Source organism: Seriola lalandi, unplaced genomic scaffold (assembly GCF_002814215.2).
Source record: "Seriola lalandi dorsalis isolate HSWRI2012SDOR001 ecotype SW California unplaced genomic scaffold, Sedor1 jcf7180002054973, whole genome shotgun sequence".
Lineage (NCBI taxonomy): Eukaryota > Metazoa > Chordata > Actinopteri > Carangiformes > Carangidae > Seriola > Seriola lalandi.
This window is the reverse complement of record NW_019525523.1, coordinates 1,287,078-1,301,922: the sequence shown is the minus strand read 5'-3', so window position 1 is coordinate 1,301,922 and position 14,845 is coordinate 1,287,078. Positions and strand designations below refer to the sequence as shown.

Below are 14,845 nucleotides of genomic sequence, written 5' to 3'. Positions count from 1 at the left end.
TCAAACGGCCACTTGAGGCTGGCTCCAAAAGCTCCCATGTTAAAATGCCCAACTTTACAGCAGGAATAAACATGTTTACACCCTGGTACAAAAAAAAAAAAAGAAGAAGAAGAAAAACACGGTCTTGAGCTTTTCATGGGAACAGGGGGGTGAATTTTTACATAACTTGCCTGTTTAAACTTTAAATTAAGCACATGCTTGCCACAATGGTTGCAGGTGACCAAGGCTACATCCATCTTTATGTGCAGTCTATACTTGTGACTTGCTTGACCTGAGCAATGACTTTACTTGACTTTTGACTTGCACATGTGTGACTTGTTCCCACTGCTGATCACTGGCCTTTGCGAAAGACGTTCAAACTGGAAAACATGTTGGCTGCTCTGGAAATGTTGTCAAATTTCTTCTAAATTATCCACTGAAACTGGTTTGTGAATGCATTTGCTGCAAGATATATTGGCTAGCTAAAGCTGCGCCAAGGAGTTTCCTTTTCACAAACAAGAAAAACGTTTAATGTTTCTCACCCAAATGCATTGTGTGTATCCTAAAAGCCTAAATGTGTTTCCTTCCTCGCAAAACATCTGCAAAGTTGAAGGCTACAATATGAATCGTGTGTGTGTGTGTGTGTGTGTGTGTGTGTGTGTGTGTGTGTGTGTGTGTCCTAATGCACATGCAAACAACCAAGCAACATGGGGACCCACTCATAAAACACTGCTCCATTGTGCTACTAGTGGCCAAGAGCTCCACAGGGCGTCTTTAATACAGTTTCCAGTTACAGATTCATGGTTCACTGCACTGTTTGTGTTACATCAAGTTCATTATTGACCTTGAGAACAACAGTTGACAAAAAATAAAACCACTATAAGGTCCATTTACCATCTTTTCTGGAGCTTTTGATCATATGAGCTTCATCAGCAGGTGGAGTTTACCCAGTTACATGAATGTTAAACAAGGAAGTTCTTAAAGTGCTCTGCAAAAATTTAAATGTCATCATTTACATCATCATGACAACTGGGCAAACTGTCTGTGATGAAGATCATGTCGTATGATGGAAAGCCCCTGAACAATTACTTAATGAACCTTGAGGTGAGATTGTTTTGTCATCTTTATCATGTGTTTTGAGACCACTGCCCAATGATGTTTGTCCTGGCTTCCAGCTGCAGAGCTCTGTCGATGTTTTCTGACACTCATACGGAGCTCATGATGGCTTTGGGAGGATATCTCTAATGATCAGTCTATCAATAATTATAATTGGATTTATTTCCAAAGAATTATAAAATGACTTTTCTGAATCCTACACTTCCCATGATATTGACATGATAGAATATAAAATAGCCTCTGTTCTCAGTCCAACTACAGTGGAGTGCTGTTGCACCTCTCTAACCCTTTTAGTTTAAAAACCCGTACACCAGGTCTGCTCTCATCCAGGTAGTCCAGGACTGGGTTGTCATACGCCAGCTTTGCCTTCCTCTGGGCGGACTCTGTCTTTGGGTCGACAGAGTTCGTCTGTGTCGAGGTGTTCTCCTCTTCCCCCTCTCCCTTCCCCTCTTCGCTTGCTGAGCTGCAGCAGACAGTTGCCTTGGTGATCAGGCGGTCAAGTGGTTTGAGAGAGTGCATCCACTGGGGCAGGAAGTCCCAACTCTGGAGCTTAGCCGGCAAGTGACGGGGGCTGCGGGCCTGCAAAATGTTTACCATGGCGATGAAGATGGTCACGCCTAGGAAAGGAGCCCCAACGCCAGCCATTACCCGCCAGCCGGCCAGTGAGAGGCCCAGCACCAGCGAGGGAAGGAGTAAGAAGCAGAGCAGAAGGTACAAGACTGCAAACCAGCGGTATTTGGCAGTGCGCTCACCCAGGACACAAGCCATCCTTATCGGCAGACGCATGAAGGGAAGAGGATACCACAGCAGAATCCCAAAGACGTTGAAGAACAAATGACACAGAGCAATCTAAGTACAAATATAAGATAAATAGATACAGTAAATAAGTGCAAAGGGACATAATTGATCACACTCAAAGCGTTGTCATGTAACATTTGTACCATAAACAAAACAAGACTAATACACAACAGTTTTCCCTAGATCGTCTACTTAGTTTCATCCAAAGTTCCTGCTCACACATATATGCATAAATCAATGTTCAGAAATATACATTCAAACATTATTATCCACCATCTTTAACACCCCCCTATTTGTATAGACTCCCTTATTGTTGTATCACTGTCTGTGTTCATCCAGAGGCTCATCATTGGAAAATATATTCATGAATTTTCCTTTTCTCATTTTCCTGCAGTTTTAAAATGGCTGTTGTGTCTGATAAGACATCCAGCTTATACCTGTATGGCCGCTGCTAGCTTGTTCCCGGGACTGGCCAGGGCTGCGAGCAGGGCCGTGGCAGTGGTGCCAATGTTGGAACCGAGGGTGAGGGGATAGGCCCGCTCCAGACTGATCACACCAATACCTGAGGCAGACAACAGGAACGTGCTGTGTCAAGGGAAACAAGGTGATCAAATAATGATAGTTAACCAGGAAGTGTAATAGCTCCGGTCCTCTTCCTGATGAAATATCTGCAGAGCACTAACTACTTTCTGATGCACTTGACACCACTTTGGTGTTAAGTGCGCTACAATCATCTGCTCTCAAGATTAAAAGTTGTGACAGATACAAAGTGTCAGCAATGATAAACTATCTCTCTCAGAAATTATGCAGTACATTTGTCAAAGTTAAACCTCATTAATCTATCTTGTAAAAAGTGGAAATCTTTGATCGGGATACCATTTGTTAGCAGCTGATAAAATCTGAATTCACTGTTTTTACAAGGATAAGAATCAGCAAAAATAAAAGAAAATGTGCTGAGAGCCATGGTGGAAATCATGGAAGCTACTCTCCAATAGGTTTTGAAAAGAACTGTTTCAATTATTCAAACTATTTGACTCTAATTACATCTCAGATAAATAGACACAACATGAAACCATTTGTTCTTGATGTTTAAGATGGACAAAAGCCAATATTTAAAAAAGCATCAGTGCAATTACTGAGGCTGAAAAATTACTTTGCCAGAAGATGACTAATTACTGTGAAATGAGTGGCTGCTTGACAGCAATTCACAACCAAAGTAGGGCAATTCTGCAACAGCATCTACTGAAATAGTGTGAAAAAGAGTGCTCTCTGTCTGTCTGTTGCTAGTTTGTTTTCAATACATGATACGATGAATTGGTAAGAGTGAGGACTGAAGGGGAGGTAAAGCAAAAATCTAAAGTAAAATAAACAAATGCTTAATTACATTAAGTATATCTGTGGATTGTAAATCACGCTCTTTACATAAAGCCTCTTAAGCCAGTTAATTATTCGTGTTTAAAAAGAAAAATTATTCCCACCTCACATTTATCACTGTATAGCAGGCTGATGACTCAGTCATTGCTGATTTTACATGCTTCATTTAGCCAGTGGCATACAGTGCTGGTTATGCAACCTGTTCTTATAAACTTCACAAGACTCGATCAGTGGAAATCAGCATGCTTATGTCCTTATTTGGACCCATCAAGCTGGCAAACGAGCTATTAGTCAACAAAGAAATTTGAGGAATTTTCTCTTTAGTTTGAGAACACAAGGATATTAATTAGCCATTAAATACATGACTAAAGCAATCAAGTAAACCTTTGGTCAGTGTACTGTTAGTTTATTACTGTAGCAGTAAACGTCTGTTTATAGGTTTTGGTGTTTGAATTCATAAACCAGTTTGATTGACAGAAAAAAAACCGTGCTGTTGTTTTCAGACATTCTTTCTCTCTGCCACATGTTAACGATGTACAAAAAAGTGATCACATAGACTGATATACATGAATAACATGAAATGAGACAATCTAAGTACATATGTGCAGCGGCTGTGATTTCAAACCTCAATTGCCAGATGCAGAGTCCACACAAGTAGTTTGACTGATAACCACCTCAGGACAGTGATGGCCCACTCAAGGATAAGATCTGATACGCTGCACAGTTTGGTTCTAGCTTAATAAGACATTACAGGAGACAATCTCCCTGAAGGCCTGTACCAAATGAAACAGAGTCATAACTGTAGGTTCAAGATGAAAAGAGACTTCACATCAGTCCAACCATCTAGCTGGACAGACGCTGGGATCGCTCCCTGAATATAAACAGGACTTTCTCGAGATCATGCAAACACAAACTGCAGAAAAACTGAGCTGCAGAGTTAAGGAGGACTGTGAGAGGCAGAGGGTGTGGTGTTTGCAAAAGTGAAGAAGGGATTCAATTTAAGAAAAGCTTACTTTGTTGATCACCCCTGAGAATATTTGTTTGTGTTAATAGAACATGATCTACAGTACACAACAAAACTGAGGTCACCCCTGTGCAGTAAATATCACGTTTCACAAAGTGTATTATTTTTAAGTGATTTGATGTGCAGGGTATTTGATCTTATCTATAATTAAAAACAAACAGGTTAGATAGATGACTTTGAAAATACAGGCTCTAACGAAAAACTTCAATGCAACAAAATGGAGCAGACCTGCGACCACTGCAACAAAAATCATTTCACCTGTGATTTCCAGTTAAAGCTAATTGCATGAACATGGTTGTAAAAAAAAAGATACATAAAAAACAAAATGGACGGGTAACTGTTTCTGACTTTGCACATGGGTCATCTGTTTAAACTGGTGTTTCAGTAACTGCAGTAACTTTCAGTATCAACCTCGACAGATGGTTTCCAAAAGGAAAACCATTGCTGACAAAACAACACAAAACTGTAAGAAGAAGAACACGAAAAGAAGCGTGATGAATATTGGCAGCACATTCTTTGGTCAGATGAATCCAAAATATATTGTTTTGGATCAGAAGAGGTCCAGCATGTTTGGCACGGACCTGGCCAGGACTACCACTGACTGCAAAGTGCTGACTGTGAAACATGGAGGTGGGAGTGTGCTGATATAGGGCTTCATGAGGCTACAATGGGTGTAGGGGAGATAACAGATGGCATTATGAATGTAAGTTTGTGTGCCCTACCATGGAATCTCACAAATTACGAACACTGACTATTGTTGCAGTTGTTTCTTTAATATGGACATTTCATTATAGTTTAATTGGCCAAACTTTCATTTTTTTTTTTAAATTAAATGTTTTCATTCCTCTTGGGCTTAAAACAAATAAAACTATAAATGTTGAATGGACAGGGTTTGTAATTACCTCGAATTTTCTCAGTTTTGTTGTAAGGATTCAGTTTGGACCTATGACGTGTCAGAATATTAGCATGCTGTCTACAGCATTTTAGTGTCATTGGTCATATTTATATAATACATAATAATATATAAAAAATGACGAATAACCTGTTTTGTGGTCATTGGTATTCATATAATAATGTATCTTCAACTTATCCCTGAGCAGGATGGAGTTTAAAGACTCTTACAAAAATAAAAAACACAAGTCTCAAAGTCTACAGCCATGCTTGCAGTCCTGTGAGGTTGTACTTAAACACAGTGGAGCTTTGAGCTAAACGCTAACATCAGCATGATAACATGCTCACAAAAACAATGCTAAAATTCTGATGCTCAACAGGTACAATGTTTACCAGGTTCACCAACTTAGTTTTAGCATGTTACCAAGTTAATGTTAGTTAATTAGCTCTAAAAACAAAGTACTGCTGAGGCTCTGATTAATTACCAGCCATGGTATTGTTTTTACTTTGTCAGTCTCCCACTGTGTAAGTGTGTGTGTGTGTGTGTGTGTGTGTGTGTGTGTGTGTGTGTGTGTGTGTGTGTGTGTGAGAGAGGTATGAATATGAATGATCCAAATTGTTCTGCTTTATCATTCTGTATTTTAATGGCTAAAATAGTTTTTAAATGCTGACTGGTTCGGCCTCCTGAGGTCACTGAGGTGGGTGGTAGACAAGACAGTATATTTCCATGAGAATAAAACTAAGCCAAGTAGCAAGGTCTCTGCTTATTCTGTGTCCACACTGTCTGCTATTAAAATACACTTATTGTATAGGGTCACAAACTTTGGTGCTGCAAAGGCAACACCAAATTAATTATGTCATAATTTTATTTCACTTCTAACCCTAACTGACAGTACAGATCTGCAGCAGCAGCAGTCCACCGTGTTAGAGCAGTTATTGCAGAATACCAGTCACAGTATTGTGTTGGTGGATGGAAGTCTAATACGGAAAAATAACAAGTTCATAAGATTTTAATGAAAGAAAGTTAAAAAAAAATCAAATATAAAGGAGAAAAGTTTTGTACATGCATGTCTCTATCTAGACCTCTTGGTGGGATTATTTGCATATTTCAGCATTCAGTTATTTAACTGCTTTTTATATTGAACATACATGAGATGAATGCTTTCAGTCATGGTTCATATGTTGGACTTATGGCTTTTCTCTTTTAATTACAATTAATTGTCTTTTCTGTGGCCTACTCACATTAATTAACTTTTTCCTTGTACTGTATCATTTCGAACAGTTCTAATATTGTGAGGCTCTTGTAGTTTTTACAGGTGCAATGGCATTTAATCACTCACCTACCAAGGGAGTCATAGCTGAAGTAAAGACAGAGCTACTCTGAACCACAAATGTCACTCCTGCACCCACAAGCATGGCCATGTATCCTGACAGCCACCCAAAAGGATATGGCAGGTCTGTTGAGACATAGGGAGGAGAGATGGAAATTACCCACATGTATAAACACAGTGCTGCTTCTATCGTCTACACAATCTCTTTCATTTAATTTGCATCCAAAGCAGCTTTTAAATGTTTTCCTAGTTTCTTGCATACTGGATTCTGTACATTCATCTGCTACATGCAGATACACTGAGTAAAAGCTCCAGAAGGTCAAGGCATGCCCACCTGTGTTGATGACTTTATGGATGACCTTTGCTACTTGGCCTTTAAGAAGTGAGTTGAGCAGCTTGACCAGGAGCAACAGACAAGTGCAGAGGACAGCCAGGGAGGCTGCCAGGAGAATCAGCCCCACGCTGAGGTCTGACAGCACGGTGGAAACAAATAAATGCCTACCTGTAGAGTGACAGAAACAGCAATCATCAGGATATTACCCACAAATTCAATTTTAACATGACCACTACTGAAAAGAAAATGCACATAAAAAAGGCATAATGATAATGAAGTGGGTGGGTTACAGATATAATTGAGTTAGAACTCACACTTCACTGATGTCTGGGACAAGACATGACTGAAGCCACAGTTTTCAATGCTCACATTGTCTGTGGACTGTAGATAGAAAGAAAGAAAGAAAGAAAGAAAGAAAGAAAGAAAGAAAGAAAGAAAGAAAGAAAGAAAGAAAGAAAGAAAGGAAAAAAAAGAAAGAAGCAGCTACGATGTAAAGAAACATTTTAAACAGTTTTCACTAGCAGCAGTGACAGGCTCTGTTTGGCGCCAGTGTGTGACACAATGTGTCTGAATGTGCAGGAGACAGCGGTGGAGACGAGCCATTACCATAACAAGGTCAGTCTGGCACCATTCTTTCACCAGGCTCCTGTTCCTCATGTCCTCATTTCCCATAGCAATCCCTGTGATCACACACTTGTCAAGCTGAGGGTGAAAGGAAAAAATATTCTTCAGATTTCAAACTACAGGAGTGCAACGTTAAATGACTAAAACAACCTTCCTTGCTTCTTTCACCAGAAGCCCAGGGTTCAACTCCCTCACCTCACAGTGAACCAGCTGTGTCTCAAGGTGCTAACTAAGTGTTCACTAAGCTCCGCCCCACTTAGCTACTGTCTGCTGTGTGTCAAGTTCTCTGTTCTCACAGCTTTGCTACTTGAAATTCTTTTCACTTGTTGAAACATTGGGCTCTTGAGCGAGACAGAGGTAGACAAAAGCAGGCTTCTCATTCTAAACCAGTCACCTTAACATTTGCCAGCTGAAATGACAGCTGTCGACTTAACCTGCTGTAGCCAGCATTGATTTGCTTGAAAAAAACTCTGCTTCTGGTTGACTTTACGTCAAACTGACACAGAGGCTAAAGCTGCATGTCCCATGCAAAAGGCTTTAGGAAGAGTACTAACAAGTGTTTGACAAACACGACACTAACTCAGGTAACTTTAGATGGGGTTGTTGGAATGTAAATAAAGAGGAGGACAAAGCTGCTAACACTAGCTTCAAGTCTAGCCTCCATTATCAAATTCTAACCAGTGGGGAAATATTCTACACATCTTCAAGCGGATGAGCTAATTGTTTTTTAACATAACCATGGATTGTCAGACCCCACCCATTGTGCATAGTTACTGTTTCTTAGCATATGATTGGAGAATCACTATTTGATAGAGGGGTTTAGCAAAAGTCCGTTACAAAAACGGTGATTGGCTTTTACCTGAATGATAAGCTTGGTGACTGGCTCGGTGATGACCTTGAGCAGCTCAGGTGCATCCTCCCCAGGCTGGAGCTTGAAGCTGGTGACCAGCAGGTGGGACAGCCGGGCCATGAGGCCGCTCACCACCTCCAGCGGCAGCAGGACCAGGACCGACAGCCAGTTGAAGCAGTCATGGATTGTTGCCCCGGCAAAGGCGCTGCAGTGGGTCACAATAATTTTCTGTGTTAAGGTCAGCCATCAGCATCATCAGCTACTCTGAATGATTGCTGGTTAATCTGCTTTTCGTGGCTTAACTTTTTGGGATGTGTGTGATGTAACGGGCATTTTAGTTTTGACTCAATGTGTGTGAGACTATTATGATAGAATTAATGAATTATGTTTATTTTACCAGACACAGATGAAGTAACATGCCATCTGTTCAGTGCTGTATCTTTTCATTCCAAAGGGTTACTGGTGTGGGATCAATGTGGATTTGTGCCATTATGGTCACTGTTATAAAAATTACACTCAAATGTAGGTTGAAGCAGAGGCAGCGAACACCTGTTAATGCTTTCTCTTCACCTTCCTCTGCTTTCTACCTGCACTTTTAACACTGTTATCCATCTTTCCCCCAGCTCTGCACTTATCCTCTTCATTTTTCCATTTCTATTTCTTCTTCCCTGATCTTCTGCCTCTCCTCCACACATCCTCTGCCTTGCCAACTTTCTTCACTTACCGTTGAAACTCGGTCCTCTCTGCAGCTTGCATCATGGCCACTATGGTGTTTGTGACTGAAGTCCCAATATTGGACCCCATAATGACTGGAACAGCCAACCTCACTTCTAACACTGTGAGATGAGACCACACAGAAAGATAGATTTTACTTGAAAGTCATCTTTGACTAAAAACTGTAAATGTGCAAATTATTATCTTCATTGTGAAGAGTGTTATTGTGCAAATAATTACTTCAGATAACCTTCCACATCACCTTTCATTTCCGAGTTTTAATGGAGATGAAAGGTGATTGTAATTTGAGGGTGAGTGGAGGCAGCTTAGTCTTCACATTCTGCAGAAGGGTTTATTGTTGAAGATGTTTCTAATAATGATGACCTCAAACACACATGCACATGTGAACACACTTATATAGACACACATCCATGTCTCTGCATCTCTTTATCTCTTTGATAATTACCTATAATCTTCTTCCTAGATCTCTTACTGAAAAGCTTTAGAAGCAGAGAGCCTCCTCCGGCATACTGATTCATTTTAACCACACAGAAAAGCGAGACATCAGAACCCACACAGACAGGTCGTAACCTTACTGTGTATTGGTCTTATGAGGCATGACAAGCGATAGAGTGACTGTGTTTACAAATGACTTTTTAATCCATATATATATATCTATGAGTTTGGGAATTGTGACATCATATATTGATTTTAAATCAGGCAGTTCCACGGACAACTTTATTTAGCTGAGGAACCCCGTTTAAGATCATGTCACTGAAGCCCCTTGTGAAGCCCATGGCAGGTGCACATGCTAAGTTTTTGTCTCAGAAGTTCAAATATACCAATGAAAGTGTTGAAATGCTGCCTAAATTATATTTTGTTTAAACTAAAAACTGCATGTTAAACTTCATAAAAATGTCTTTCTAGCTACTAATGAGAAATTAGCGAGGAATAGAAGGGCCAATAACCGACAGCAAAGGCTGAAACCTCCTTTGTTGTGACAGAAAAAAGGTTACACAACAGGACAAGGTTGTTATACTGCTTTTTATTATTTTTGAGCATTTTCAGTGTTTGCAATAATTCCATTGATTAATAATATAATAATAATACTAATATTTCTGCTGTTTTTGCAGAACATTTGTGGATACTGTATACTGTACTGATAAAGTGTATAAAATGTGATTTTCCTCTTTTTTTGAAACAAAGAATTGAGTGAGAGAAATGAGTACTTATTGATACCTCTCACTTTGTCTTTAATGCAATAAATAGCATGTCTGTCACATAATGTCCTATGGTGTGACACATATAAAAGAACCAAACATTTGTTTTTCATCTCAAAATATCTTAAAAACAGTTGAGTACTGAACATTAAGTGAGATGTAATCATCCCTCATCTTAAGTTGGTATCATTTTAAACTTTGAAAGGACAACAGCAACAAAGTCCAGCAAGTTCAATAAGTCATGGGGGAAAATGATGTTATTCACAATTGAATAAGATAACTTAATATGAAAATACGATTTTTTCTTATTAATGCCACACCATAGGACACATTTACAGTGCAGATCAGTAAAATTGCAAAAAAAAAAATAGACCATTTCCATTTTCTCAAATATTAGATTTCACCCTACATAAATACATATATTTGTTCTTCAAAAATGGTATTTTGCAAAAACTCTGTCAACTGCTGATCTTCATTTCCTAGTTTTCCCTTGACTGCCGGAGTAGAGTGAGTATGTGTAAGTATGTGTAAATATACAGAGCTAAATCTTCAACTGTCTTATTCATTTACTTACATTTATGTATTAAATATAAACTATACTCACTAATTTTGTTCCTTAATGCCAAACAGCAAATCAAGTAGAATAATTTACTGTATCCTCCAAAGGAAGCACAGCATGTGACTGGGCTGGGAGCCAGTAACGTAAGATTATAACCATAAACCACAAATTAATTAGATCCATTTGTTATTGCCACAGATGCACCATGGGAGTTTCCTGTCTTTTCTGTTTTCATTGCTATGTTGTTACTGTTTCTGTGTTTACTGTGATATCTTAAATAGCCTGCAGAGGCTATATAACATACATCTCAGACTAAATGAGGCCGGCCTGGACGTCTTTCTGGGTCAGAGTCTTGTTTAAAACTTTAAAGCGCTCATGTTACAGTATGCTGACGCTTACACATTTACATACACTTTAATGTGCCTACTCACGTCCCGAGGCCACCAGACTGACGACAATAGAGGTGGAGGTTGATGAGCTCTGAACCAGCACTGTAACCAAGATCCCCACCACTAGTCCCGCCACAGGGTTAGACAGCACCGCATTGTCCTGGAAAATGTCCCCTGCCACTTTCCCTGGTTAAATATGCCACCCACACACACAGAAACACACACACACACACACACACACACACACACACACACACACACACACACACACACACACACACACACACACACACACACACACACACACACATACTGTGGACTCAGGCAGGAGAAGGATGCCATGAGCAATGTTAAACAAGATTCAAAGTGCTTGTTTCCCCCAATCCAAAAAGGTCACTAGATGAAGCTACGCACTAAATTATACAGCAGAGCCCCAGGAGGACAGTGTGAACTGTTCTGTAGTAACTCACTTATTTATCAAACATCAACTGGCTGAGTCACTACCAACCCACTGAGGGGGGCAGTGAGGGTTAGAGTACTTACCTCCTGCTAACTGGAAGGCAGAGCTCAGAGTGTCCAAGGAGCAGACAAAAAAGAAGAGCAGGATGAAGAGGAGAGGGATCTTGGATAGATTGATAAGAAGCTGCCTGATCTTGTTTGGAGTCACAGTCGTGGTCTGAGGAGAGCAATCTGTTCAAAACAAGAACAACCGTGGGGGATGGTTAGCCTCACTATGTGTCCTAAATCTGGACCGCAAAGTCAACCCATTCTCAATAAACGTATCACAGATAACACAAAATTGTCATTTGTTTCTGGCCACATCACACTCTTTTTTTTCTCCCCCTCATTCTTGTGATTTGTGTTTTCTGGATGAGGGAGATAGCCTCAGTAAGCAATCTCACATGTAGAGAGCAAAGCCATCTGACATACTACATTACCCATATGCAGCCAAATACTGCTGAGTGGCAGCAGGACTTTGCCTTTATTGCCCAGACGGCACGGTCCCACTGGCTCTGTGTCTTTTGAGCATGTCCTTATCTAATGAGCATGTGGTTTAGGATTCTGCCCTTGTTCTTTGCCTTATAAAAGAGATAAGACCCGCTGGCATCCCAGGAGATGAGTGTGTGATCCCCCTCTTTATGCCACTCTTGTACCTTTCTCTGTGGGGAGGCTGTTTGCTTCCCTGATTGAAGGTTTGTTGGCATGTTGACTGGTATGTTGGTTGTAGCTGCTGCTGAGGTCAAGGGTGGAGCCGATGCCGGACTCCCTGTCCTCCTCCAATGGGAGTTTGCCATGCATCCTCATCCCTGATAACAAACAAGAAGAGTACACGCTCAGGTGCGGAAGATCAGCTACGAAGCATTTCAAAGACATATGGTGGGAATTGAAATTTATAAATTACCATTGTGGTCGAGGCATGTGCTCCTTCCAGAGGACAGTATGGTTATGGATCGAGAGCACATGGTGCTCTGAACACTGTGTGGAGACACGGAGTTAATTAAAATCACAGGATGACACCATTGTAGAGCGAGCAAATGTGAGTACGAATGTGTTTATCAACCACCTGCCACAGTAAAAAGAAACCAAAGGATACCAACTTGTGTGTATGAGCCTATCTCTCACCACGCCACTGAGATCAACAGACAAGCAATTAAAAGAGAACAAAAGCGGCCCAGGCTGTTTGTAATTGGCAGCTGTCCTTGATTTGAGGTCAACTCGCACACTTAAACAACATACACCATGACGCATCATCTCACCTCTGAACAAATGAATGTCTCGTCACAAACAATAAGGGAACATCAGTATCCATGTAACTTGCCTCGTCCTCTGTTTCCTGCAAGTCACCTCTTAAAGGGACTTTCCGCTGTCTACAGAGCAGCAGCTCCCTTCAAAGGTTTTCACATTGTTGCTTTAAAAAGGCTGTTTTTCCCTCTTTTTCATGTCAGCCACTTTGCCATATTTTGGGGCCTCCAGTGGAGGAGTGAGTACAAATGTGACTCTTAGAAGCAAAGAGGATGGAAGTGGGTTGAGTAATTACAGCAGGCAAAATTACAGTGATTACAGTCACTGAATCATTCTCATTCTGTGTGGCATCCTCCCTGCAGGTTCCGAGGCGCACAGAATCTCTGTTAGCATATGTACCCGTCTATAGGCCCGAACATATCTGCCAAGTTCCATAGATTGCAGCTGAATAAACTCTGAATGTACTTGTGCATACTTTGTGTGTGTGTGTGTGTGTGTGTGTGTGTGTGTGTGTGTGTGTGTGTACTGAATGTTATCCTCTAATCCAGCTGCCCTATACTCGTCTGTTTGCCGTCTGCCACTCTCTCTCTCTTTACTGTCTGGTTCTGGTTCCATTTGTAAGTTGCCTTTAGTCTGTCATCATGACTCATTTATATGTCTGTTCCGTTTGATGCATAACCAAAATGATGGACATTGAGTTTTACTTGAAGTGGTGAAATGAAAAGATTAATAAAACATCTAGCAGCTGTTGTCAGTGAGTGGCAGCTGATTTACCAACAGTAAATAGGGCGTACGAGATGTGGGTGCCAGAAGAGAGAATTTGATTTAAAGTAAAGCTTCAATACTGATGGTCATGGCTTCAAATAGATGATATTAACACAAAGATGTTATTGATCTTGAATATCTGATATTGACATATGCAGTGTAGGTTTATCTTACCTTGTCTGAAACAGTCTTAGGTGTTGTGTATGACCCCCTGGAAAGGAAAGCATCAAACTGAAGAGTAAATCATCTTTAAATAAGCTGCCAGGTCTGGAGGTGTCAGGAGGAACACCTCATCCCGTGTCGATTAACTTGCTCCAACATCACAGACCTCATTGTTAATCAATAACACAAAGACTCAACTTAATGATGCATAAATGGAGGGAGCACGTTGTGTATTAGGTGAAGAATGATGTTTGCGCAACCAGCTATTTTTCACCTGATATGGGGCCAGATAAAGCTCCCAAGATGAAGTGGTCTGTTTTGATGTGATTAATGACCCTTGTTGTTTGAGGCTCACAGTTTCACATGCAAGAGCAGGAGAAATCTGACATCTAGTGGTGAATGTTGGAAGGACGTTCCAAAGACATTGCCTCTCAAGTCCGCTCATATTCTCACACGACTCTTTTCATCACGTACTGTAGCCTGGCAAAGATTGAAGCCAGGGTATTAAATTATCATTTCTTCCACGAGATAAGTCAGTGGGAGTATTTCAAACACGTACAGTGTAATCTGCTTGACTTGTGCAGGATGTTCAGGTACTTAGGTTCTTTGCCAGTACTCAAGATCAAGCATGTTGTGATTGGAAATGAACTATCAGGGAGATTTTCTGAGATCCTCTTAACACACATGTACACACACATTTATTCGCACACCCCACTACCCAGAGGCAATGTCCTCCTCACCATGGGAGAGCGCCGTGATGGTCTGAGTAATTGTTAATAATTAGAGCAACTACAGTTCTGTCATATCAGCAGTGCTCTCAAGCAAATCTGCCAAACCTGCTGACCTCACATATAGACCCATGAACTCAGAGGAGCAGAACTTAATAACCCCCTAAACTGAGTTGTTACTTTCCAAACTATTATGAGAGCTGGGAGCCAGAGAGAGAGAGAGAGAGATAACAGCTCTGTTGTT

At 40.6% G+C, this 14,845-nt stretch overlaps 1 protein-coding gene across 1 annotated transcript; it reads right to left on the bottom strand.

Annotated features, from left to right (window-relative positions):
* Window positions 1–725: 725 nt before the first annotated feature.
* On the bottom strand, window positions 726–12,675 carry slc34a1b (solute carrier family 34 member 1b). The gene is made up of 12 exons (XM_023396073.2): window positions 12,606–12,675; window positions 12,358–12,510; window positions 11,747–11,893; window positions 11,246–11,389; window positions 9,046–9,157; window positions 8,331–8,526; window positions 7,454–7,549; window positions 7,162–7,228; window positions 6,848–7,015; window positions 6,523–6,639; window positions 2,331–2,455; window positions 726–1,944 (listed from the first exon to the last, which is right to left on the bottom strand). The coding sequence occupies exons 1-12, from the start codon at window positions 12,664–12,666 to the stop codon at window positions 1,351–1,353; spliced, it is 1,980 nt and encodes a 659-aa protein (XP_023251841.1). The 5' UTR covers window positions 12,667–12,675; the 3' UTR covers window positions 726–1,350.
* Window positions 12,676–14,845: the final 2,170 nt, after the last annotated feature.